Source organism: Trichechus manatus, unplaced genomic scaffold, assembly GCF_000243295.1.
Source record: "Trichechus manatus latirostris isolate Lorelei unplaced genomic scaffold, TriManLat1.0 scaffold00009, whole genome shotgun sequence".
Lineage (NCBI taxonomy): Eukaryota > Metazoa > Chordata > Mammalia > Sirenia > Trichechidae > Trichechus > Trichechus manatus.
Window position 1 is genome coordinate 15,723,807 of NW_004443945.1, and position 26,968 is coordinate 15,750,774.

The 26,968-nt window shown below is 36.7% G+C and overlaps 1 protein-coding gene across 6 annotated transcripts in view; it reads left to right on the forward strand.

Moving 5' to 3' along the window:
* The window catches only part of UBR5 (ubiquitin protein ligase E3 component n-recognin 5), a 162,063-nt gene that overhangs the window by 107,137 nt on the left and 27,958 nt on the right, over window positions 1–26,968 (forward strand). For all 6 annotated transcript variants that reach the window (XM_004370719.2, XM_023726015.1, XM_023726012.1 and 3 more), the window contains 21 exons: window positions 290–416; window positions 4,442–4,593; window positions 5,045–5,140; window positions 5,511–5,634; window positions 8,667–8,764; window positions 9,760–9,908; window positions 10,402–10,493; window positions 11,921–12,067; window positions 12,167–12,285; window positions 12,367–12,493; window positions 12,582–12,711; window positions 17,233–17,393; window positions 17,515–17,754; window positions 20,436–20,559; window positions 21,161–21,272; window positions 22,389–22,520; window positions 23,001–23,258; window positions 23,840–24,108; window positions 24,281–24,492; window positions 25,691–25,921; window positions 26,404–26,477. In XM_004370719.2, coding sequence (XP_004370776.1) covers window positions 290–416; window positions 4,442–4,593; window positions 5,045–5,140; window positions 5,511–5,634; window positions 8,667–8,764; window positions 9,760–9,908; window positions 10,402–10,493; window positions 11,921–12,067; window positions 12,167–12,285; window positions 12,367–12,493; window positions 12,582–12,711; window positions 17,233–17,393; window positions 17,515–17,754; window positions 20,436–20,559; window positions 21,161–21,272; window positions 22,389–22,520; window positions 23,001–23,258; window positions 23,840–24,108; window positions 24,281–24,492; window positions 25,691–25,921; window positions 26,404–26,477 — 3,174 coding nt within the window. The remainder of the gene's footprint in view (window positions 1–289; window positions 417–4,441; window positions 4,594–5,044; window positions 5,141–5,510; window positions 5,635–8,666; window positions 8,765–9,759; window positions 9,909–10,401; window positions 10,494–11,920; window positions 12,068–12,166; window positions 12,286–12,366; window positions 12,494–12,581; window positions 12,712–17,232; window positions 17,394–17,514; window positions 17,755–20,435; window positions 20,560–21,160; window positions 21,273–22,388; window positions 22,521–23,000; window positions 23,259–23,839; window positions 24,109–24,280; window positions 24,493–25,690; window positions 25,922–26,403; window positions 26,478–26,968) is intronic.

Below are 26,968 nucleotides of genomic sequence, written 5' to 3' on the forward strand. Positions count from 1 at the left end.
TCCTTGGTGGAGAACATTAAATTCCAATCTACTTATTAATGACCTTATTTTTGGCCTTTGGAGATCGAAAAGTAAATAAAGAAGATACCTTTAATATCTTCACATATTAGAGCTCATAGTACAATCTGTCTTGTTGCTTTAAGGAGAAGTTAAAGTATTGGCTCCCTAATATGTGCATTGATGGAGCATTAAAATTATAGTAGCTAGTATCTAGAGGCCTGTACATACTTAATCTCTTAGTTATTTTTGAAGTTTAAGTTGATCCCAATTTTTTTCTCTTACGTTTCAGAAGCAGAGCGCTCAGAAAGAAACACATTTGCAGAAAGGCTTTCTGCTGTCGAGGCTATTGCAAATGCAATATCAGTTGTTTCAAGTAATGGCCCAGGTAATCGGGCTGGATCATCAAGTAGCCGAAGGTAATGTGATTTTTACCAGGAAAGTTTAATTGGAGGAAAGAGATTCAAGTACAGGAAGACATGTAGCTCTTACCTACCATATGCATGAATTGGTGGGTTCTTTTTGCTTTTGTTTTTGTTACTCCTTCCTTGGTAGTGAAAATATCACCCTGGGGAAAAATATCTGAGACTATCTAATTAGAGTTAGGTTAGAATAATAGGACCTAGGATACGTCATAAATTTGAGATAATTTAGACAAGTAGTTCAAACTTGATTCTTTCAATATGTTCTAAATTCATCATTCTTGCCTTCTAGGAAGCTATTTAGTTGGAGAACAGGTAATACAGTAATTGAAAAGAACCTCAATCTTTTATTTTCAGATGGCTTACTTAGGTCAGTTTCTCAGATGTCTTAATAATCTGGGAAGAAATAAAAGGCTGATGTGTGTGGCTTTCTGAACATTTGATTTTTTAAATTTTCAGGCTTTCCGAGTTGTGGGATGATAGACCTTTATAACGTGTTAAAAATTGTTAGATTTTTAAATAGATGAGGAATATAAAGAATTCGGGATATAATTTTCTTTCTGTAGGAAAAAGCACATTTATTCTAGACACTGTTGAGCCAAAATTCTTGTTTACTGACAGATTAATGAAAGCAGTGCTCGCTGTGTGCTAACGTGATAGGTTGGAAAGCCTACTTAAGATGAGGACATCCCTTGCCTGTTTTCTGTTCCATATTCAACTCACTGTTTAAACATGGTTATCCTTAAATTGGCACCAGGAACGCTACCAAGTTGATAGCTTCCCAGGTTCAAAAACATCCTGAAGTGAGATTTATGAAATAACCATTTATGGTACCAAATTATAACTTAAAACAGTACAAAAACATTATGTAGCCTATACAAAACGGAAATTATCACCAGCTTATTTACTTAGGATTACACGAGGCAGAGAAAGTGTTTGGTCTAAAATGGAAAGCAATTTAAATTTTTCTTGAAGAAATTAGTGTCTGAATTATTTCAGGTATTTCACTTCCTCAGGGAAAATACAGATGCAAATCAAGTTGGACTCTCTGATATGATTTGTCCAATGCCAGTGCTGCCATCTTTTTTTCATGTAAGGATTATTTTGAAGGCAAAGACTAAAAGGAGCTTCAAGAGTGGGTGATGTGTTGCTCACAGAAATAATTTGCAGAGTAAGCTCCTTTGAGGAATTTGCCGAAGATTTCACTGCACTGCTCTTAACCAGTTCAAACTCAGGGCTGCCGGTTGAACAGATGAAAGCACAGGAGTCTTATTATCCACGCCGGGCAGTAGGAAGTCCACAGACTCTGCTTCATTGAAGTGAAACCCTCCTCTAGCCTACAATGGATTTTCTAGGCGATGTCCCTTGATGAGTATGCAGGCTGGGATTCATGAGCTGTAAGCTCAAAACTGATGCAATTGCAATATTGAATGGAGTACTGTTAAATGCCTTCAGATGATGATTTGACTCAAGTTTTGTTATGTGACTCAATATTCCTGAGTACAAAGGTCAGATTTAGTGGAAAGCTTGATTGATGCATCTGATTACAGGTGTATTTACTCTAGAGATTATTAATCTGGAAGACACATGACCTTCGCTTTTTTGTCACAGTGGTGTGTTTGAACATGACTGGATTCTAAGGCTTCTGTAGCATGGATATAACGTGCTTACAAAGAGGAACTTACATCATCCTTGAATTCTTCCATATTGTCAGAAAATACGATGACTCCAGGCAAGCCTATGTGAAGAAATGTCAAAACTCTGAATCTTAGCAGCCAAGGTGGTATCTCCTCAGTATTGTCCTCAGCCACTGAGGATACAGGTGAATCTTCATGAATTGTGTACAACATCTTGAAGAATAATTTCTTTTTTTGTTTTTCGTTTTTTCTTTGTTTTTTTTTTGGTGTGGTTTTTTTTTTTAAGAATCTGTATGAGGAGCTGGGCATTGTACTTAAAAATGTTCCCAAGACCAAATGAAGAAAAAAGGTTAAGGACAATTAAAAAAAAAATGACGAGGAGTGACTCCCTCATTTAATATTGAATTGACTACATCACAACAACAAAGTTGGGAGTTTGCAAGTTCAAGATGAGACTATGGTCTCAATTTATCTTCATTTATTCTAAATCCATCCTAAAAGCTAGGGGCTGGAGAATAGCCCACATATGTTTTCTGTGGCCTGTACAATGTTAAAACTTTTTTCTTTAAAAGTTGAATGCCTTTAGATGGGCATGTATACCTCTAGTTTGCCACTACCTCTTACACCTGACTGCCCTTTACTTGTTTATCTCCCTGGCCCAGTAGGCATTGAGTGTGTGAACCTGATGTAAATAAACATTCATCTTACAAGCCCAGAGCATGCATTTATTTTCAGGTCATTTAAAGTGTCACCCAACTATTGCTGATTTTTCTCTCTGTTTTGAGTAAGACACATTAAGATACCAAGTGTCTGTGTTGAGCTTAATTAAAATTGTATCGAAGCATCACAGTGTAAACAGTCACCCTGGTGTGCTGTTATTGGTCAGAAGCCTGCCTTTCTCTGTGGGTGATATCTTTGGACAGGGAGGTGACCTTGACTAAAACAGTCACTGTGCCCTGCTCCCCTTCCATATTATAAAAACTCTTAAACTCAAATTTCTAAATTGGGAGACAGAAGATATTGATTGTAGCTATTTTTTACTAGTGAATATTATAGTAATTAATATTATTTGAGTCATCAAATTTTACTTTGCAGAATATTCCAAAGAACTCCAAAAAGTGCATCTTCATACATAAGCCTTATAAAATAGATGTGTTTCTGGAAAGTAGCCTCTGAAGGAAATTTTGTAAATGGTTTAAAATTCTTTTTCTTATAAACTTGATAATGTATTGATATGGAAAAACATTTGCCCTAGGATTAAAAAATAATCACAATTAGAGTTTCAAACATTAATAAATTTTTTTCTGAATTCCTTATTTATAGGTATATCATACTCACAGATGCTAGCTCTTTCACATCAGAAATGTCGTATCTTTGGAATTAAATCTGTGTGGAGAATGATGCCCCTTATGTGTTGCCTGGCCCTTAAAATTGAGTTTTTTACTCTTTATCTATTTAGAAGCTCTAAAACTGTGGCTGAGTGAAGGAATTTGCCTTATATGCTTTCTCTTAATTGCTGTTAATTCTTAATGTGTTAATATTGTAGTCTTTGTAAACTTTTATTCAGAGGTATAGATTTATGTACAGGTAGTTATCAGTTCCCCTTAACCCTTAAGAGGTCTGTGTTGGTGATTATTTCTGTTTCTTTTTAGTGATATGCACACCTGTACAATATTTTTTTGTGGGGGTGTAGCAGGAGAAAAAACAAAAAACATGCCCAGACATTAATTTTAACAACATATTTTACAAGCTCCAGTTTCATTTATTAATTTCCTTGGGATACAGGTTGTACTGTTTCAAAAAAAACTTTTTTGTATAAAAAATAAATCTAAATTGGTCTTTGTTTTAAAACTACTCACTGTGTGGATAGTAGTTTAATTGCTTTTGAGATCACAGACGAGGGATTTAGTGGGTGTCTATATTTACCAAGATGTTTCAGACTGAGGCTAAAAATATTGGTTTTGTACTAATCAGTATGTTTGCTAATGTCCATTTTTAAACTTTATTCTTACTGATTCTAAGCGGAGGAGAGAAACACTTACTTTGTTTTAATGTGCAGCTGTTCATTTATCTTAACTGTATGAAAGGATAAAACTTATTTTCTAATCTTACTTCACAACAACTTTTGTTCCGGTGCTTAAGTTGGTGTGGGAGCTCAATATAGTGGTTTTAGTGCTGAACTGGGTGCTAGGAGCCCCCAGTTTCATTTCTGTCCCTCACTGACTTATTCTGTGATTCCAGAATTGGCATTTGTACTCCACTTCCCTTGCCTGGAGTGTTTGCTTGTAGAACATACTTTGGTCTTCTCAGATGAGAAGTTCTGTGCACCTGTGAATTAACATTTAGACAGACTAGTGAGCTCTGGTTTTGTCCCTGTTCTTCTAGTTTGAGATTACGGGAAATGATGAGACGTTCATTGAGAGCAGCTGGTTTGGGTAGACATGAAGCTGGCGCTTCATCCAGTGACCACCAGGATCCAGTTTCACCTCCCATAGCTCCCCCTAGTTGGGTTCCTGACCCTCCTGCAATGGATCCTGGTAAGATCTATTATCTTATTTAGTGTTTAACAAAAGGATAAGGTCATGAAAGAGAAGAAATTGAACATTTTAATGAGATATTTAGAAATTTGAAATACTTGAAAGTAGCATAATGATTATTTTAACTGGTTTTTAAGTTTAAAAAATTTGGTTTAAGAGCTTTTTACTTTAAAAATTAAAATTCTAGAAACTTGTTAGTCATCCATTTTTTACTGAAATATTTTTACACTGGTAAGAAGATAGGAAGACCATTTGTTGATAATATATCAAGAAAAGTCATTAATTTACATAGTGGATTCCTTCTCAGTAATTTGGAATACAAGTTTCCACTTAAACCTCTGCCTTATTTGACCTTTGGCTTGCAGTGAAGAGCCATGAGGCCAGTTAAGAGAACATGTTAGGGATATGTTTTCTATAATGATGTACTTCCTGCTGTTCTGTTTACTGAAAGATGGTGACATTGATTTTATCCTGGCCCCCGCTGTGGGATCTCTTACCACAGCAGCAACTGGCACCAGTCAAGGACCAAGCACCTCCACCATTCCAGGTGAGAATCTGTACTATGTTATCTGCCTAGGCATTTGGAAGCAAAAAAAAGGTACACTTTGCATATAGGTTTCTACAGCTCCGTACTTTTATCTCACGTACTTTTCTTGGCTTGGAAAACATCTTAATTCCCTGAATTATATTCCCTGTATCAGTGAACATGTTGCATGTATGTAGATACATTTGTAAGTATGAGGTTTGTAAAATGTATTGAAGTGTTTAAATTCCTTGTAATGAAGTTACCGATTTATTACTAATACTAGAAGATTTTTTCTTAGCTAGTGGATTATTTAATATATACCTGATACATTATTCCAGAATATTCTTTTACTTTGTCTTGTTTACTCTGTTTTGTTACCAAATGCTTACAGGTCCTTCCACAGAGCCATCTGTAGTAGAATCCAAGGATCGAAAGGCAAATGCTCATTTTATATTAAAATTGTTATGTGACAGTGTTGTTCTCCAGCCCTATCTACGAGAACTCCTCTCTGCCAAGTAAGAAGCTTTAATATACTTCTTATATGAAGGCATAGCTTAGCTACTTTTACGTCTTAAGTTGGTCTTCCTTGCAATGTATAGACAACAGTTATGTGAATCTAAAATAATTTGTCAGAATCCTCTGCTACTAAGCTCTCTTCAGTGAAAGAGATCTTCTTAACATCATATAGTGTATACTAAACAGATACAAACCAGCTTTTATGTTAGCTACATCAGGATGTATATTTATTTATTAAAAAGATCACAGGATAGTCATTCTCAAATGAAGATCCATAGATTATAGTTATATCACCGTCACCTCAGAAACTTTAAAAAATAATACTAGTGTGGATAAATTATCCCCACTTCTTTTGAAGAAGCGGGCTTCTTAGAGTCTGTAAACTACCTTGCCCAAGGTCACAAAACAAGTGAGTGGCAGAGCTAGAGTTCCAACCCTGGTCTGTCTCTTGATTCTAGAACTGGGACTTCCAATCGTGACTCTCCCCATAATTAAGGAACGCAAGAGGGTGTTTTTTGGGGGTGAGGAGGGATAAGATAATTTTTATGTTTAAACCCTTATTGACCTTTGGATGAAAATTAGCCAACTTATGAATTTATGATTACTTTAATGAAGGACCCACTAGTAAAATAAATCACTGGATTATAAACAAAATTATCACTAAACAGCAGTTTAGTAACTGGTTTGAGGCATATATAAAAATGATGTGTATACAAATACATAAAATATTTTTATTTTCTTGGTTATTTGTCATTTTTAGTTTGCATTAATGGTGTTAAAGATTATCTATTATCTTTGTATAATTTCCTCATAATCATTTGGTGTTTTCTAAATCTTATATTTTTAGTTTGTTTATTTTTCTTCTTTTTAATCCACCTGCATTTTATTTTCAAAAGTTTTACTTCACTGGTCCTTTATTTTGGTATTTGCACATTGGTTTTTGTTTTTTTTTCCTTATCTGAGAAAATATACAGAACGTCTGGAAAAGACTCAAAATGCCATTCTTATAAACAGATGATGTTGTAAACAGCAGGTTTATATCTGATTAAAGGAGAGGCAAAGTTCTGTTGCCTGACTTTTAGGTGCTAATCATACAGATTCTCAAGTTGGTCATCTTTTTCATTTTTATATTATAAATGTGGGAGCATTTCCTAGAGTTGCTATTAAAGTTTTCTAAGTGGTATATTTGGAAAATACTTCATGTAAATGACTCAGTTAAGAAAGGTGTTTTTCTTAATTGTGTTTAGCAGTATATAAAGTGCTGGGAAAATACGTGGGAGCACTGCATCTCCATCAGAGTGCAGCATGTTGGGGATCTGTGTGTGCATACATGGGCATGTGTTTTTGTATGTGGGGGGTGAGGATGAGATGAGGGATTTGAAAAAGCATATCCAGTATTTTCAATTTAAGAAACCCTTATAAATTCCCTCCAACCCCAGGTAGTTGGATTTTGCTTTTATAACATAAGCTAAAGAAAGTAAACTTTAATAAAATCATCCTGGCTAATAAACATGCAGAGTATTCCATTATTCTCAACCAGCTTATACTTCCCCTAGGGAGAGAAGTAGTTCGAGGCTTCTTTATTTGTTTTGTTTTTTAGTCACAAGTATGGTCATGTTGTAAACAATCAAAAACATTGCACTGTGGAATAGAACTTTGTCCCTGCTTTTTAGTAGTCCATAATCAAATTGGGAGATTAGATATATGTACCGAATAGATTAATTGGGGCCGGGGGTACCTAAGTGCTTTTTGGAGTAAATAGGAGGGAGAAATGTGTTTATTCTGTAGTAGGTAGCTTTGTGAAGACGAAATTTGAGTAGAACCATGAAAATAGGTATGGAGAAGAGTGAGCAACAGCATGGAGATAGGGAAGTATAAGAAGAGTTTTAGGAATTAGCGATTCAACAAATTTAAAGTGGGTGATTGAAGAGGAGAATAATGGCCACTCAATCTGGAATATTAGGCTAAAGCCACCACTGTGAAGGTTCTTAAATACCATGCCAAGTATTTGGTCTGTATTTTTTGGGCTTGAATCCTCTGAGTAGTGAGTTTGGTTAAACTATAACAATATCAAGGTGGAGTATGAGAATAATGATGCGATGGTGGTATAAATAAGGATTGAACGAGTAAGTGTAAAGACTAGAAGAATATGCTAGAGGTTATTTTATATATCTATCAGTAATCTTTAATGTGTGTGTTGCCATCAACTGAACTAATGAGTTGGTTTTGAAAATGGAAAATAAAGATTAGATGCAAAAGTAAAAAATTAAATGATTTTGAAGGAAGAATCCATAGAGAACCCAATTTTTTTGTCTTAATGACTGGGAACAGTGTTACTGTTGGCTGAAGTAGATTAAGTCAGGTAGACAGTCGGTTTGCGGAGAATGTGAGATGACAATGGAAAATCCCAAGTAGACATATCAAACAAGCAAGTATAGATGGTAGAACTGTATAATCTTCATAGAAAGTGATAGTTGCTATGGTGGTCGAAAGAGAGAGGCACAAATGACAGAGGACTGGATTTTGGGAAATTTTGGGACTTTAGGAGGGAATTAAAATTCAATGAAGGGTACTGAAGATACCTTTTAAAAGAAAATAATAACAAACCATAATAACAGCTAACATTTATTAAGTACATGTTATTTGCTAGGCATTGTGCAAAGAGCATTTTAAATAAATGCCTCATTTAATCCTCACCACAATTCTGTAAGATACTGTTACTATTCCCACATCTGGAAACTGTTAGAACCTGGATTCAACATCAAGTAGTTTGACTCCAGAGCTCTTGCTGGGCTGTTCTTTAGTGTCACTAAGGCCGAGAAAAGAGAGCATAGTTTATAAAGACAAAGATTCCAGAGGTGGCTTTCTTCCTTAAATGAAATATGAGACTAGAAAGTAACACCAGAATAACAGTGGAACATTTTATAATAAAACAAAATTAGATGTTTTTTTTTCACCGTGAACATGTATTTCTTTTATAATCAGAAAGGAAGATAATTGATACTTTTATGAACAATTTTTCTCATTTTAGGGATGCAAGAGGGATGACCCCATTTATGTCAGCTGTAAGTGGCCGAGCTTATCCTGCTGCAATTACCATCTTAGAAACAGCTCAGAAAATTGCAAAAGGTAAATTTTAAGTCCTAAATAGAATTGTTTATTTTTTAATTTGGATAGATTCTATTCCGTGTTGTTATTGTTACTTGCCATAGAGTCAGCTCCAACTCATGGTTACCTGATACATAACAGTACAACCTTTGCCTAGTCCTGTGCCATCGTTGGTCTGTTTGACTCCATTTTGTTCCTCTAGTTTTTGCTGGCCCTCTACTTTACTGCTGTCCTAATTATTTGAACCTATTATCTGTATGTGTTAATGATATAATCGTTTGTAAACTACTGTGATAATTTGCGTGCTTGAGATCTCGGGTGTGTGTGTAAAATTCATGCATATTCATACTTTTCTCAAGTATATTGTATCTTCCACCTTCCATCAAAAAGCAGCTGGTGTAAGTTTCTGAAGACAGTTTAAGTAAAAAGAAAAAATTCATAATGGATAGTATAATAAGTAATCTTTTCAAAATAAAGATGGATTATTGATAGAACCTGTCGTTGGTTAACTGATGATAGTGATAAAATCTTGTAGAAATAACAGGCATATGTCTAACTGTAGTTACTTCTGACTTGGAATTCCTGCTTAATGAAAACATTAATGAATATCAATTTCTGCTGTCCAGCCTTTAAGGGATTAAAGTAGATATTTTCTAAAAACACTGGTGATAAATAATTTATGACATTGTCTGTAATTTGCTAAATAGAGTTAGGACTTGAGTTTTAACTGCTTGATGTAGCACTAAGGATTCAGATGACTGACATGTAGTATGTTGGTATTGTCGTGGTATGTGGTTTTGGGTTATGATGATATAATTATGCTCTGCCTTTGTTCTAAAACTGGGTGGATCTCCTTGCCTAGTGCCTTTGTATATCAATTAAAAAAAAATTACCTGTAGTAGTTTCTGATTTATACTTGTATATGTTAAAGCTTTTCCATTAGAGGAAAGTAGTAGATGGCTGTGTGAATAAGTCCTTTTCTGATATATGATCTACTGTTTTCTTAATCTTTTTAGCTGAAGCATCCTCAAGTGAAAAGGAGGAAGATGTATTTATGGAAATGGTGTGCCCATCAGGTACCAACCCTGATGATTCTCCTTTATATGTCTTATGTTGTAATGATACCTGCAGTTTTACATGGACTGGAGCAGAGCACATTAACCAAGTAAGTTATTTTATATTTCCCTATATTTCTGCTATCTTTAGGGTTCCCCCCCTGCCCAGCACTAGAGTTGTAGTTCTCAGCTTTGGAATTACAAATCTGCTATTTCCCTTTACTCTGACTAGATTAAATTCTTAAATAAATTCTTAAATAAGGTGGAGGAGTTGGTTCTTAAATTGAATATGGGATATCATGATAGTCGGAAATCTTTACTGGGTAGTATAATCTGATCCACATCTCTTGACTTTATGAGTATAATGCCTATTTTTCAGATGACGTAAATTTTTTTTTTTTGCCCCACTGGTAATATTTTATTTCCATTTGTATAGTTAAAATGTATATTCACTGTATTCTTCTATGACTCTTTGTTTTCTGGAGCAAAACATAAATTTTGTTCTGCTTCTATTGTCATTGGATTGTTTTTAGAAAATAGAAATATTATTATGAGCTATATAGATATTTAATATCTTTTAAAAATATGGTATTTTAATTTTAGGATATTTTTGAATGTCGAACTTGTGGCTTGCTGGAGTCACTTTGTTGTTGTACAGAATGTGCAAGAGTTTGTCATAAAGGTCATGATTGCAAGTGAGTACAGTCTAGTTTTCTTTAGCTTAATATTATAAACTGCTTAAATTTACTGAAATAAGTATACTAAGTTGCATTTTGCTTATACTTCAGAAAGCATGACGTTTTCTCAAGGTGCCATCTTTCAGCCAGTTTATGAATAAAAATGTGGTTTCTGATTTAAAGTGTACTTTGCAGTGTTTGTTTTTTGCTAGTTCTAGCATAAGCCTTCTTTAAATAAAATTAGGTTAATATGCTTAGAAACATGTACTGTCCTACATTGTAACTAGGATTAGATTAGTCCTTTGAGAAACACATCTACAGAAGGTTTGTATCTGGATTTTCCAACCAGAGTCTCTGGTCCCCTGTGGTAGTATTTCCTAGCAGGAAATTTGCCACAGGCGTTAAGAGAATCATGATGAATGTCTGGCCTGTGCTTTATTTCCTCCTTAAACTTTATTTCCTAAACTTTTCAACTTTATTTTCTTCTTAAACAATAGAGTGACCATGGCTAGTTTGCTAGTTTCCACAAACCTAGGAAGCACTGACACTGCATTTTCCCAGACCTTAGAAACATCCACACTGACGGCAGTGCCTCAGCATCATCATCAGCGCTAAATAGAAATGTACTATGGATGTGTACATATTATAGTTTATAATAGAGAACTGGATTGTAAAAACCATCTATTGTGCTTTAAAATAAGTAATTATATAGGACAAGTGGAACACTGATGTTTGTTTATAATTTTTATTGAAAGAGTTTTGGCTAATATTTTGTCTTCCCTATTTTCAGCATCTAAAAGTGATGATCTGTTTATTCACTGAGTGCTTATTAAGTGCATTAACTACACTAGATGCTAGGGTGGTGGTGAGCAAGATAGTCCCTGCCCTCATGCAGCTTACAGTTCTGTTAGAGAACTTAAGCAGGAAATATCTGCCCATAAGGCTATTACAAGGCTCATTAGATGCTTACAGAAGAAACAGTGACACTGGATTGGGACTATAAGGAATTCAGGAAGATGTTCCAGAGGAAGTAACTGCATCAGAGTCATTACAGTGTACCTGTTCTCACAGGAACTTTGTGTTGCTTTGTAGATTTCATACCACTAAGTAATCCTCCTTGTTAAGTAAGCTGTAACAATTACACTAAAAAAACAAAACAAAAAAAAACTGGTTGCCGTCAAGCCAATTGTGACTCCTAGCGACCCTACAGGACTACCTCATAGGGTTTCCAAGGAGTGGCTGGTGGATTTGAGCTGCTAACCTTCTGGTTAGCAGCTGAACGCTTAACCATTGCACCACCAGGGCTCCAACAGTTACACTAGGCATTTAAAAATAAAGGAGGGTTCTGTCTGGTTCCAGTGAGGTACACCTCTGTAATTTCAGTAAAGACCTTTGTATGTATTTTTTAATTTACATGGTTTGACTTGCGTATTAATGTTTTCTAGACTTAAAAGGACATCACCAACAGCCTACTGTGATTGCTGGGAGAAATGTAAATGTAAAACTTTAATTGCTGGACAGAAATCTGCTCGTCTTGATCTGCTTTATCGCTTGCTCACTGCTACTAATCTGGTCACTCTGCCAAACAGCAGGCAAGTGGGATTTTTTAGGACATAAAATAAGTTAAATTGAAAAGAACATGCCACATCTTTGTAGCCTTTCTTTTCTCACAGCCATGTTCTGTTTTGCAGGGGAGAACACCTCTTGCTGTTTTTAGTGCAGACAGTTGCGAGACAGACTGTAGAGCACTGCCAGTACAGGCCACCTCGAATCAGGGAGGATCGTAACCGGAAAACCGCCAATCCTGAAGGTGAGTACATCTGACATTTGTGACACATGAAAAGGAAAATGTTTTATTTCTGTCTTACCTACAATTTCTTTATCTTTTTAGATTCAGATATGCCTGATCATGATTTAGAGCCCCCAAGATTTGCCCAGCTTGCACTGGAGCGTGTTCTACAGGACTGGAATGCCTTGAAATCTATGATTATGTTTGGGTCACAGGAGAATAAAGACCCGTATGTATTCATTAAAATATTTTTAGATGTCTGTATTTCCCCTGTAAGCATAATGACAGTGTCATTCTGTCTTTCCTTCCCCCTCAAGTCTCAGCGCCAGCAGTAGGATAGGCCATCTTTTGCCTGAAGAACAAGTATACCTCAATCAGCAAAGTGGCACAATTCGACTAGACTGTTTCACTCATTGCCTTATAGTCAAATGTACAGCAGATATTTTGGTAAGTTCTGAATGTTAATTACAAGCACATGAAAAGTAAGCTTACTTAGCATCCCATAGTCTTACTAATTCAAACTACTAAGGATTGATGGGTTCTAATTAAACAGTACATTAAGGGGAGTGGAATTTGGGGGTTATTTAAATGTCTCAGTTAACAGCAGAAACTCATTCTAAATAAAAATCTTTCTAAAATTTATTAAAATACAACAGTATATAGATGAATAGAACAGTGTTCAAAGTTAACGGTAACTTGGTGCATTTTTTAAGTATCCCTTTTTATTGTGAAATTAGAAAAAAAAGCCATAAAACGCAGTGCTGATGAGGTTATGGTAAAAAGAATGCACCCAGGCACTGGCAGGTGGCATTGCATTTGGAAAGCAATTTGACAGTGTCAAGAGCCATAAAAATGTAAATGCCCTCAGAATTTGTCATAAGGAAATAATTTACAGTATGAGAAATATTAAATCACGTCACAGAATTATGTAAAGTTAAAAAATGGAAATATTTTATGCATCCAATAATAGTGGACTCTTTAATCAAATTACAACCACTTAGTGAAATGTAATGCAATGATTTGAAAATATAATAGATTATTGTAAGCAACATTAAAAAGAGAGAAAAGAAAATTGTTATGTTCTCTGTAATTAATATCTATGTAATAAAGCATGAACAATGGTTAAATGAGAGTGATGGGATTATGGATTTATTAATATAAATATTTGAATCTACTTTGTTGTTTTGATAAATACCCTATGCTGTTTTTGCTGTGTGCCATCAAGTTGATTCTGATTCATATTGACCCTATAGGGCAGAGTAGGACTGCCCCATAGGGTTTTCTAGGTTGTAATCTTTAACGGGAGCAGATCACCAGGTCTTTTCTCCCACAGAGCTGCAGGTGGGTTTGAACCACCAACCTTTTGGTTAGCACCTGAGCACTTAACCCTTGGGCCACCAGGTTCCTAATACCCTAAAGTGAGGAAAATGCATTCTTCTTCTGATTTGATATATTTGGTATTGCACTGTGTCTTAGTTATCTAATGCTGTTATAATCGAAATACTACAAGTTAGTAGTTTCAAAGAACAGAAATTTATTTTCTCACAGCTTAGGAGGCTAGAAGTCTGAATTCAGGGAGCTGGCTCTAGGGGAAGGCACTTTCTGTTCGCTCTGGGGAAAAATCCTTGCCTCAGCTTCTCTGGCATTCTTCTTGGTGTTGCTTAGAGATCTCCACATGGCACCTGTATCTCCTCCCCACCCCACCCCACCCCCCATTTGTGCTTGCTTCTTTTGTGCCTGATCTGCTCTTGTATTATCTCAAAAGTGATTGTCTTAAGACACACCCTACACTGACATGGCCTCCTTTAACGTTACAAAGAAATCCCTATTCCAAAAATGGAGTTATATGCACAGGTATGTTGTTGTTGTTAGGTGCTTTCCAGTCAGTTCCAACTCATAGAGACTATGTACAACAGAATGAAACCCTGCCCGGTCCTGCGCCATCCTCACAATCATTGCAATGCTTGAGCCATTGTTGCAGCCACTTTTTCAGTCCATCTTGTTGAGGATCTGTCTCTTTTCCCCTGACGCTCTACTTTACCAAGCATGAGGTCATTCTCCAGGGACTGGTCCCTCCTGATAGCACATCCAAAGTATGTGAGATGAAGTCTTGCCATCCTCCCTTCTAAGGAGCATTCTGGCTGTACTATTTCCAAGACAGATTAGTTTGTTCTTCTGGCAGTCTGTGATACATACGTTCACTGTTCTTCACAAGCACTGTAGTTCAGAGGCGTCAGTTCTTCCTTGGTCTTCCTTATTCACTATCCAGCTTTCACAAGCATATGAGGTGATTGAAAACACCACAGCTCAGGTCAGGTGCACTTTAGTCCTCAAAGTGACATCTTTTTTTGTTGTTGTTGCTCTCACCCTCCCCTTCTTGTCCTTTAGGACTGGGCATCCTCATTCCTTTTGATCCTTTCTTATCTATCTCACTCAGTAGACCTCTGCTTATCCCCATCAATTTATTTTGAGCAGGTTCTGGACTCCTTGTGTCCCTTTTAAAGAGTGACTTGGAACTGAACACGGTTCTCCTGTTGGTGTGCTTGACCCAGGGGAGAGCTTGCCTCCTTTGTTCTGGGTATTCTGCTTCTGTTAATGCAGTCCACATTTATGTGCTTTTCTGGCAGCCTCATCGTGACGCATTTTAACCTGCATCAATCTAGACATCCTTCCACATGTACTGCTATGACCCAGTGTCTCCCCTGGCTCATTCAATGTGACATCTTTGCTTTTTAACACTTTAAAGAGTTCTTTTGCAGCAGATTTATCCAATGCAACATGCTGCCTGATTTCTTGACTACTGCTTCCATGGGCGTTGATTGTGGATCCAAGTAAAATGAAATCTTGACAACTTCAGTCTTTTCTCCATTTATCATAATGTTGCTTGTTGTTCCAGTTGGGAGGATTTTTGTAGTCTTTGATCTTCTTCAGTAAGTGCTTCAAGTCCTCTTTGCTTTTAGCGAAGAAGGTTGTGTCATCTGCATATCACAGGCCGTTAATGAGTCTTCTTCCAGTCCTCATGCCATGTTCTTCATACAGTCCAACTTCTCAGGTTATTTTCTCAGCATAGATATTGAATAAGTATGGTGAAACAATACAACCCTGATGCACACATTTCTGATTTTAAACCACACAGTATCCCCTTGTTCTGTTCGAACGACTGCCCCTTGGTTTACGTACAGGTACCTCATGAGCACGATTAAGTGTTCTGGAATTCCCATTCTTTGCATTGCCATCCATAAATTATTACGATCCACACAGTTGAATGCCTTTCCTTCATTTGCTGATGTGGCATGACTCAAAATGAGAAGAAACAACTGCAAACATCCATTGATAATCAGAATGTGGAATGTATGAAGTATGAACCTAGGAGAATCGGAAGTTGTCAAAAATGAGATGGAATGCATAAAGGGCAATATCTTAGGCGTTAGTGAGCCGAAATGGACTGATATCGGCCATTTTGGATCAGACAGTTATACGGTCTACTATGCTGGAATTGACAAATTGAAGAGGAATGGCGTCTCATTCATTGTCAAAAAGAAAATTTTAAAATCTATTGTGAAGTACAACGCTGTCAGTGATAGGATAATATCCATACGCCTACAATGAAGACCAGTTAATACCGCTATTGTTCAAGTTTATGCACCAACCACTAATGCCAAAGATGAAGAAATGGAAGATTTTTACCAACTTACACAGTCTGAAGTTGATCAGACATGCAGTTAAGATGCTATTGGTGATTGGAATGCGGAAGTTGGAAACTAAGAAGGATTGGTAGTTGGAAAATATGTCCTTGTGACAGAAGTGATGCCAAGAGAGCGCACGATAGAATTTTGCAAGACCGACAACTTACTCATTGCAAATACCTTTCTTCAACAACATAAACACCATCTATACACATGGACCTTGCCAGACGGAATACACAGGAATCAAATTGACTACATCTATGGAAAGAGATGATGGAAAAGCTCAATATCATCAGTCAGAACAAGGCCAGGGGCCGACTGTAGAACAGACCATTAATTGCTCACGTGCAAGCTCAAGTTGAAGAAAAAATAAGTCCATGAGAGCAAAATATGAAGTTCAGTATATCCCACCTGAATTTAGAAACCATCTCAAGAATTGATTTGACCTATTTGAATGCTAATATTTGAAGACGAGACGAGTTGTGGGATGATATCAAGGACATCATACATGAAGAAAACAAAAGGTCATTAAAAGACAGGAAAGAAAGAAAAGACCAAAATGGATGTCAAAAGAGACTCTGAATGTCCCACAGGTATTTTGAAAAGAAAAAACAAAAAACAAAATACCTGTTGCCGTCGAGTCGATTCTGACTCATGATTTATAACACATATTTGGGGACACAATTCAGTGTGTAACAGTGCTAAATACTAATTATTAATGCTTAGGACTGTGGAAATGAAATTAAGAAATCACATTTAGGATCCACTATATGCATGTTGCAGTTGAAATCTACCAGCTGCTCCTTGGAAACCTTACGGGGCAGTTCTACTCTGTCCTGTAGGGTCGCTAAGAGTGGGAACCAATCAGCTCAACGGCACCTAACAACAACAACAACAGTATGCATGTTAAGGAGCCCTGGTGGCACAGTGGTTAATCAGCCAGCTGCGAACTGAAAGAAAGGTAGGTGGTTTGAACCCACCAGCTGCTCTGGGAGAAAGATGTGGCAGTCTGCCTCTGTAAAGATTACAGCCTTGGAAACTCAATGGGGAAGTTGTACTGTGTCCTGTAGGGTTGGTATTAGTTAGAATTGACTTGATGGCAAATAACAACAATATATGTATGCTGTATAAATTATTCATTGACATTGTAAATGTTTTGTTTAAGTTTGTTTTGAGGTTTTATGAAACATTAGTGTTGGAAAAGTGTTAGAACTTTGTACTTTATGAATGTCTGAACATCTTATTAAATGCCTCAACAATAATACAGGGTAATTTTTTTAAGCTTTTAGATACTCTACTGGGTACTCTAGTGAAAGAACTCCAAAACAAATATACACCTGGACGTAGAGAAGAAGCTATTGCTGTGACAATGAGGTTTCTCCGTTCAGTGGCAAGAGTTTTTGTCATTCTTAGTGTGGAAATGGCTTCTTCCAAAAAGAAAAAGTAAGGGATCCTTTTTGATTTTGGTGTTCATACCATTTTGCACACATTTTTTTGGGTAGTGATAACATGATGTATATGAAAGGATTCATAAAAGATTCTTACATTTTCCTTTTTGCTTTAGCAACTTTATTCCACAGCCCATTGGAAAATGCAAGCGTGTATTCCAAGCACTGCTGCCTTATGCTGTGGAAGAATTGTGTAATGTAGCAGAATCGCTAATTGTTCCTGTCAGAATGGGGATTGCTCGCCCGACTGCACCATTTACTCTGGCTAGTACTAGCATAGATGCTATGCAAGGCAGTGAAGAATTATTTTCAGTGGAACCACTGCCACCACGGCCATCATCTGATCAGTCTAGCAGGTAAATTTCTACCTGGTAACATTCTGATGAATTTTTTCTCTGGAAATACCATGTTTGGTTTACTAAAACATTTGCATAAGTATGTGCATAAGGTTGTGTGTATGATCATTTGTTACACACATAGTAGTTTACGTGTTTGGAACACGGGAAGGCACTTTAACGATTATACATTTTATCTAAAGTAATAGACATAGCTGTGGGTTTTTTGTTTGTTTGTTTTGGAAAGATGTTGTTTTTATTATGTTAATCTCAGAAGAAATTTTACTTCAGATTTCTGTAGACAACATTACTTTGTTTTTTCTCACCTTTGAATATTGTCTTCAGTAAGGCCAAGTTGAGAGGATGAAAGGACCTATAACTTTCTCTGTGTCTGAAAGCCTTGGGCTAGGGAGAGGAGAAAACATAAAAGGATGTAACTATTTTATTGTTTAATCTAAATAACACCAGAAAGCTGAATTTTTAAATATTCTCTAAAAAAACCATATTATCTAGCAAAATAATAATAGTTCCTAGTTATAAGATTATTTGTTCTTAAGTTTCATTCATCTTTTTGACTTGTTTGATAGCTTCCCTAACTAAACTGTAAGCTTGTTGAGTTAGAATGTTTAGAAACTGCAACTTTCTGGTGTCCTTTAGCACAGTGCTTCTTGAACTTTAATATGAATGCAGATCATTTGGGGATCTTATTAATACACAGATGCTAATTCTTTAGGTCTGGGGTGGGCCTGGAGATTCTGTGTTTCTTACAAGCTGTCAAGTGATGCCAGTGCTGCTAGTTTAGGAGCCACATTTTTGAGTAGTAGGGCTCTAGAGATCCTTGGTAAATATTTTGTTGCCATGTGTATTTGTAATAACCTTTTAAGAAAAATCTTTAGAACCTAAAGACGTGTCTTCCTTTTTTGTGGAAAACGTCTCTCTTTTTAATAAGGATGACATGCTTTAGCTTTTGGGATAGTTCCTAAGACTTCATCCCTCGGTTTCATCTGGGTTGATGTTGAGTGTCTGTTGTCTCATTATTGTCTGTATTACGCCATATGCCTGCATATGTATTCTACTTTTTCTTTATTGTGAGTTTTCCTAGGATATCCTGGAATCTAAATCCAGATTTATCTGACAGAGCTTTTCCATGGTAGCCTTATGACTGATATACCTCTAGGATTTGCTGGAAATTGTTGTAAATCAAGTATATATCTTCAGACTTGCCAAATCCATCAAATGGTGGTTCTCCTAATTTGCTTGGGCTGTATGTGATGTCTCTGATCCTGATTCCCTGTGAGGAACCCAACAATTAATTAAGCAGTATTACTTTGTGGTCTCTTTGTGGTTTTGTTCCAGAGCATAAAAATCTATGTCTGTTGAATCGATTTGGGGATTATCTCATCTCTAAACACTGCCCATAAGCCTGTTTCTGCCAAGTTTCAGGATTTTGCATCATCTTGCCCTACTTAGTCTCATTATTAAAGTATTGTACACACTTAACCTCTCTTCTTCACTCCATTTCCCTTGTTGATTTTTGGGCCAACCTCTTAAATCTTCCCAAAAAGAAGATCTCCTCATCTGATAATCAAGAGCTAGAGCTAATTACAGTCACTCCTTCCTACAAGGATGTATTTTGACCAGTGTTTTAATTATGTCTTAATAAGTAAAAAGTAAACAATTGGATTAGTCCCTGAGATGTTCCTTGGGTGGTAGGTGGTATGTATCACCTCACTGAGTTTAAAATCTTGAGTATAGAAGTTCTGCTTTTTCTGTTGTTTCCTTCAACCTCTTCAAAACTTTTTTATGTCCTTAATCTATTTTCACTCTATGCCACTCATATAACAATGTTGTTGTCATTCAATGTTCACTGTCATCAAGTCAGCTCCGATTCATAGCGATCTTCTGTCTAACAGAACAAACACTGCATGCTCCTGCACCGTACTCACAGTCTGTGGTGTGTTTTGAGCCCATTACCTTCAGCCACCATGTCAGTCATCTTTTTGGATATTCAGCAGTTAATAACCAATGATTAATAAGCTGATACAAAGTAGAAATTGTGTCAAGTCTATTAAAGAGTTAATCAAACCAATTCCCCATCAAGTCAACAACTCATGATGTGACCCCATGTGTATCAGAGTAGAACCGTGCTCCATAGGGTTTTCAGGGGCTTATTTTTTAGAATTAGATTGCTAGGCCTTTCTCTGGGTGGCCTTGAACCTCTAACCTTTTGGTTAGCAGGTGGGCACATTAACCATTTGAACCACCTAGGGCCTCCAGACTCTTAAAGAGTAGACCATTTGTAATAAGTACACTTTTTGTTAATGAATAAATGGTGGTATTTGAAGCCTTCAGAAGTTGCAGACTGCTGATGTTGAAAACAATGGAGAAGGAAACATCTTCCCCTTTAGAACTTTTAAGTGGGTGGAGCTCATATAAATATATGCATTAACATAGATTTAAGATTTACAAGTTAAATCTTTATGGTAAATAAAATAATTTCTTTTGGAGTTTATATTTTCTGATATGCTATAGATTAATTATTGTTGAGTTCCAAAGAAGACTTAGGCCAGATTTTAAATAGCATCTTAGCAAGTGTCTCTCATATGAGTGAGCTAAATGCTCACACTGGGAAGCATGAGTGTACTGTATGCTGTTTGTCTGAGGGTTGGCAGCAGCATTCCCAGAACCTCTGATCCTTACAGTTCCAGTCAGTCGCAGTCATCCTACATCATCCGGAATCCACAGCAGAGGCGCATCAGCCAGTCGCAGCCTGTTCGGGGCAGAGATGAAGAACAGGATGATATTGTTTCAGCAGATGTGGAAGAGGTGGTTTTAATTGTTTTAATTGTGGTAGATGAAAGGCTTTTATTTGGGGAGGGAAAGGGGAGAGTAGTCACTGTAAGTTTTATTATAGTAGCTTAAGACTACTATATGCATTTGCATCCAGCCTTTTTCTTTTATATGTTCTTGTTTTTGGTTATACATACTGAAAATATTTTAATAACCTCTGACTTACTGGATAGTAGGCAATTAAACATAAAGTTGCTTTTATCTAAGGGTTAAGAGTAAAAATTTTTTAATGTTAAAAAAATGCTAGTTTTGTGCCATATGTTTGAAGGTAGAGAAGATACTACAAATTTATGAGATAAATTTCATAATGTCAGAAGTATAAAAAAAACTTTTGTCCCCAAAAGTGTAATTCTTATATACTTCCAATTTAATAATAAATTTTGTTATGTTGTTGCTATATTTTTAATAGCAAATTGTCACTAGCAATGAGGATTTTCAAAACTGCTAAGTGCATAATTTATAATCCCCTGTAGTTAAGTATCTTTATGTTTTATTTTACTGATTGTTGTGGAGGTATTGATAGAGATGTGGGTTTATTATGTACTTTGATTGTCTACAAATAAGATTCTGGATTTAGGTTGAGGTGGTGGAGGGTGTGGCTGGAGAAGAGGATCATCATGATGAACAGGAAGAACATGGGGAAGAAAATGCTGAGGCAGAGGGACAACATGATGAGCATGATGAAGACGGTATGCAGGTTATTTGAAACATTATTCTATATGAGTAAATAAGGTACCTTTAAAAGGAGATTTAAATACAGGGAAGAGCCCTACTTGATTTATAGTGAGATGTTCAACATATTTTCTGCCAAGGAATTCTATAGTGTCTATTTTAAAAATTGCTATTGAGTCAGATCTGACTCATGGTGACCCCATGTGTGTCAGAGTAGAACTGTGATCCATAGAGTTTTCCATGGCTGATTTTTTGAAAGTAGATCGCCAGGACTTCCTTCCGAGGTACCTCGGGATGGACTTGAACTTCCATCCTTTTGTTAGCAGCCGAGTGTATTAACCATTTGCACCACCCAGGGACTACTGGGTAGCTCTGCATGTGTGCACATATACATGCACGCCCACACACACCCAAACACACCCACTGCCATCATGTCTATTCTGACTCTTAGTGACCCTATAGGACAGAGTAGAACCTACCCCATAGGGTTTCCAAGGCTGTAATCTTTATAGGAGAAGACTTCTATATCTTTCTCCCATAGAGCGGCTGGTAGGTTCAAATTGCTGACCTTTTGGTTGGCAGCTGAGCGCTTTAACCACTGTGCCACCAGGGTAGACTTTTTTGGGACTAGCTTTATTGAGGTATAATTGAAATAGAATAAACTGCACATATTTAAAGTTTACAGGTTTATAGATTTTGATATATGCATACACCCATGAGATATCAAGGATAGATGTTTTTAATTTCCTCTCCCTCTTCTTCCGTTTGCGACAGCCCAATATGTAAAACAGATGAAAATGGTGCAAGTGAACCTAGCCCGGAGCTCTACCCAGTGACAGAAATTCCCCATTCTAGACACTATTTGCAGATACCTAAGGCTCTGCAAAACAGATTTTGAATTGCTGCACAGTAGTTCCCTGAGTACCATAATTCACCTAATCATTCTTTTGCTACTGAGCAGTCACTTATTCTTACCATAGTAGTTACCCCTGTTCTCTGTTCTTTTTTTTTTCCTTACCAGTATGCTTTTCTTAGTTCTCACCCTTATGATATTCTAGCTTATCAGACCCTGTCTTGATCTATGGTGAGTTTGTGCTTTTTTTCTTTTCTTCTTATTTGAATCTATTTTCTAGGGAGTGACATGGAGCTAGACTTGTTAGCAGCAGCTGAAACAGAAAGTGACAGTGAAAGTAACCACAGCAACCAAGATAATGCTAGTGGGCGCAGAAGTGTCGTCACTGCAGCAACTGCTGGCTCAGAAGCAGGTATGTTGCCTTATCCCAACAACTTTCTTCCTTATCCGAGGCTGTATGTGTATTCAGCATGAATTCATTACCCCATGCTCCATGTGATATGCATAAGGGTTGTCGAACCTTCTTATAACTTCATCCTTTTTCCCTGTAGATGTTAGAGAAGATATTATTTAGTGATTTTTTTTCCCCCTGCTTTTCTGGTTTTTAAATAATGGATTAATTTTAAGGTTCACTTAAAAGTGTTTTTTTTTCCCCCTAATTAAACCATTTTAATGGTGGGTTTTGTGGACTATTTATTGAACGCAACCTGGCATTCTGCTCAGTATGTATATTTTCCTGAAAGAGGGGATACCTTGTTTTAATTGTGGTAGATGAAAGGCTTTTATTTGGGGAGGGGGAAGAAGAGAGTATTGCCATTATTGCCACGTTGAGCTAGATCATTTTAATTATAACCAACTCACAATGCTTTTGGTTTTAAAATAAAAAACTTAGGAGCAAGCAGTGTTCCTGCCTTCTTTTCTGAAGATGATTCTCAATCAAATGACTCAAGTGATTCTGACAGCAGCAGTAGTCAGAGTGATGACATAGAACAGGAGACCTTTATGCTTGACGAGCCATTAGAAAGAACCACGAATAGCTCCCATGCTAACGGTGCTGCCCAAGCTCCTCGCTCCATGCAGTGGGCTGTCCGCAATACCCAGCATCAGCGGGCGGCCAGTACAGCCCCGTCCAGCACATCCACGCCAGCAGGCAAGTCTGATGACGCTGTATTCCTAATAGTGCTTAAATAGGTTTTATTTTAATTTTATGTGTTCACATCTAGAGAATAAATAATTTTTTAAACAGTTCCTCATTGTTTCACTAACTTTCAAATATAAAAATTATGAATATGTCATTATAGCATAGTTTCTCAATCTTGGCACTGTTACCACTTTGGGCTGGCTAACTGTTTGTTGTGGGGGACTGTCTTATACATTCTAGGGTGTCTAGCTGCATTCCTGGCCTCTACACATTAGATACCAGTAGCTCCCTTCCTGGCTCCCCAACTCCTCACCCCAGCTGTGACAATCACAAATGTCTCCAGATTGCCAAATGTCCCTGGGGAGGGGTAATGCAAAATTGCTCCTGTTTGAGAGCATTATAGTAATTCTTACCTCCAGCCACCCCGCTCACCACTTACCTCCCACTTTACTGTGGTTTGAGAAAAGCTTTTTGTTCAGCTACTACATATAAGCAATTCACATTTCAGATTTTTGTAAGTATATACAGTGCTAGAGAAATACAGTGAACAACTGACATCATCTCACAGTGGTTGTCCTTTTTCCTTATAGCAAGTTCAGCGGGTTTGATTTATATTGATCCTTCAAACTTACGTCGGAGTGGTACCATCAGTACAAGTGCTGCAGCTGCAGCAGCTGCCTTGGAAGCTAGCAATGCCAGCAGCTACTTAACGTCTGCAAGCAGTTTAGCCAGGGCTTACAGCATTGTCATCAGACAAATCTCGGACTTGATGGGCCTTATTCCTAAGTATAATCACCTAGTATACTCTCAGATTCCAGCAGCAGTGAAACTGACTTACCAAGATGCAGTAAACTTACAGGTATGAAACCACTTAAAAGTTAATTAAGTCAAATATATCATTTGACTGTCCATTATGAGAATTCCAGCATACTGGGAATTAATCTTACACATGTTTTAATGCTGACATACTACTACTATATCAAATTTAACTTTATTTGGTAGTTTTAACTATTTTAGTTTGGTCTTCATAGAACTATGTAGAAGAAAAGCTTATTCCCACTTGGAACTGGATGGTCAGTATTATGGATTCTACTGAAGCTCAATTACGTTATGGTTCTGCATTAGCATCTGCTGGTGATCCAGGACATCCAAACCATCCTCTTCACGCTTCTCAAAATTCAGCGCGAAGAGAGAGGATGACTGCACGAGAGGAGGCTAGTTTGAGAACGCTTGAAGGCAGACGGTATGAAATTCTTCATATATGATTGTTCAGACAGAGCTCTTACATTCTAGGTTAGATCCTTTTTGATTGCTGATTTATAAGCCCTCACCATATTGTGAAGGAGGAAGTACCGTATTTTACATAAATAATGTGCGCTTCTATGTTTCTTTGCCCCCCAAGAGGTATTTTCATAACATGTTAAAAAAAAAAAAATTGGCCTAGCAGTGCTTAACAAAAATACCTCATGAGGGGAGGGAGCGGTTGACGAATGTAGAATGCGTGTGTTATTTGCATAAAAATATGGTAAGTGCCTTGGATTTTAAGATTGAAAAATTCTTTTTAAATTGTGCAGCTGAGGCAAAGGAATTTAAGATATAATTCACACACCATATATTTCCTCCATTTAAAGTGTTCAGTTCAATAGTTTTGAATGGCCATGAGCCATCCTACTGGGTATGAAGTATCATATTGTGGTTTTGATTTGTGTTTTCCTGATGACTAACGACGTTGAGCATCTTTTCATGTGCTTATTGGCCATTTGTCTAGTCAGAAACCTTGCCCATTTTTAAATTGGGTTATTTATCTTTTTATTATTGATTTGTATGAGTTCTTTATATATTCTGTATACAGGTCCCTTATGAGATATATGATGTGCAAAATTTTTCTTCCATTTTGTGGGTTGTCTTTTCACTTTTTTGATAGTGTCCTTTGAAGCACAAAAATTTAAGTTTGATGAAGTCCAGTGATCTGTTTTTATTTCTTTTGTTGCCTGTGCTTTTGGTTTCATTTCTCTACTTCTTTAGGCAGTGGTTCTCAAAGTATGGTTTCCAGAACAGCGTTATTAGCATCATCTGTGAATTTATTATAAACACAAATTCTTGGCCCCTGCTCCAGACCTACCAGAACTATGGGTGTGAGGCCAGCTATCTGTTTTAACAAGCCCTCCAGGTGATTCTGATGTACGCTGAAGTTGGAGAACCCTTGTTTTTAGGGAAGAAGTGCCTTCTGCCATTCCAAAGGCACCAGAATTCCTTTTCTATATAAAAGTACAGGACTGTAAATCAGACACAGTGGTTGTATTTCTAAAGCAGAATCACAGGCTTAATGTGCTTTTTATTTAAGAATATTGTCAGTTCCTAATTTTGCATAAGTATGATAATGGTAAATTCCATATTCATGTTCTGTTTGTAAACATTTTCTTTTCCTTTTGCTCCAATAGACGTGCCACTTTGCTCAGTGCCCGTCAAGGAATGATGTCTGCTCGAGGGGACTTCCTAAATTATGCTCTCTCTTTAATGCGGTCTCACAATGATGAGCATTCTGATGTTCTTCCAGTTTTGGATGTTTGTTCATTGAAGCATGTGGCATATGTTTTTCAAGCCCTTATATATTGGATTAAAGCAATGAATCAGCAGACAACATTGGATACACCTCAGTTAGAACGCAAAAGGTACCCATACTTGCCATGAGGTTGGTTTAAGTAATACTCACGTGGTATGGTCTCCATTTGTACACTGTCAGATTTTGGAGTAAGGAGAATGGCATTGCAAAAGAGAAATAGTACAGGAACATTTCACAGGAGAAGAAAGTAGCCTTAGTCTATAGCTACTCCTCACTTAAAATGGAAAACCTTAGAATCCAGTTAAACTTTATGACTAAGATACTTTGGCCTGATTGTTTATCATAATTTTTATTGGAGTTTGTGTAGGCATTAAACTATTTCTTGGTGTGATTAGCTTTTTGGTTCTGTTGAGCTCATTTTGTGATCACAGTACAATTGGCTGGTCGGGCTACCATTTCCCAAACAGTGTTTGAAATTGGTTAGCTACTGAAGAGACCTTTTCAGTGTTTGCTTGTAGCTCCCCCTACCTTTGCTTCTGTTCACAGTTGCACAAAAAGTTCATGTAAAATGACTCACTTGTGTTTTTAAAGGACGCGAGAACTCTTGGAACTGGGTATTGATAATGAAGATTCAGAACATGAAAATGATGATGACACCAATCAAAGTTAGTGCACAGAAAATCTGCTAATCTACTTGAAGAAATGGCTGCCTCAGTATTTCCCCTTCAAGCTTTTTAACTTCATTGTTTTCTGTCTGGGTGGGAATTTCTCTTTTCTCATCTATGTTCCATTTCTTAGCTTTTTTCTGTCCATTTCTTTCTTACATATCCTTGCAGTATATATTTCATAATTAAGGATGAACTAAAGAAATGTGTTGAACTTTTCAGCAATTGGTATTTTTCTAATTTATTTTTCTCTTATCTCTCCTTTGCATTTCTCTTGGCTTTATGTTTACTTTCTTAAGTGTGTAGGTATGACATTAAAGTCTTAGAAAAAAAATCTTTGTTAAAATTGATGCAAAAATAGATTTAGTTGAGAAAATGAGGAATACCAATTATAACTCACAAATAATCAAAACTCTAACAGTTAATACAGTGAAAATACAGAAGATATTCCAAACTCTAGAATTTTCTCAAAAAGTTTTAATACCACTAAA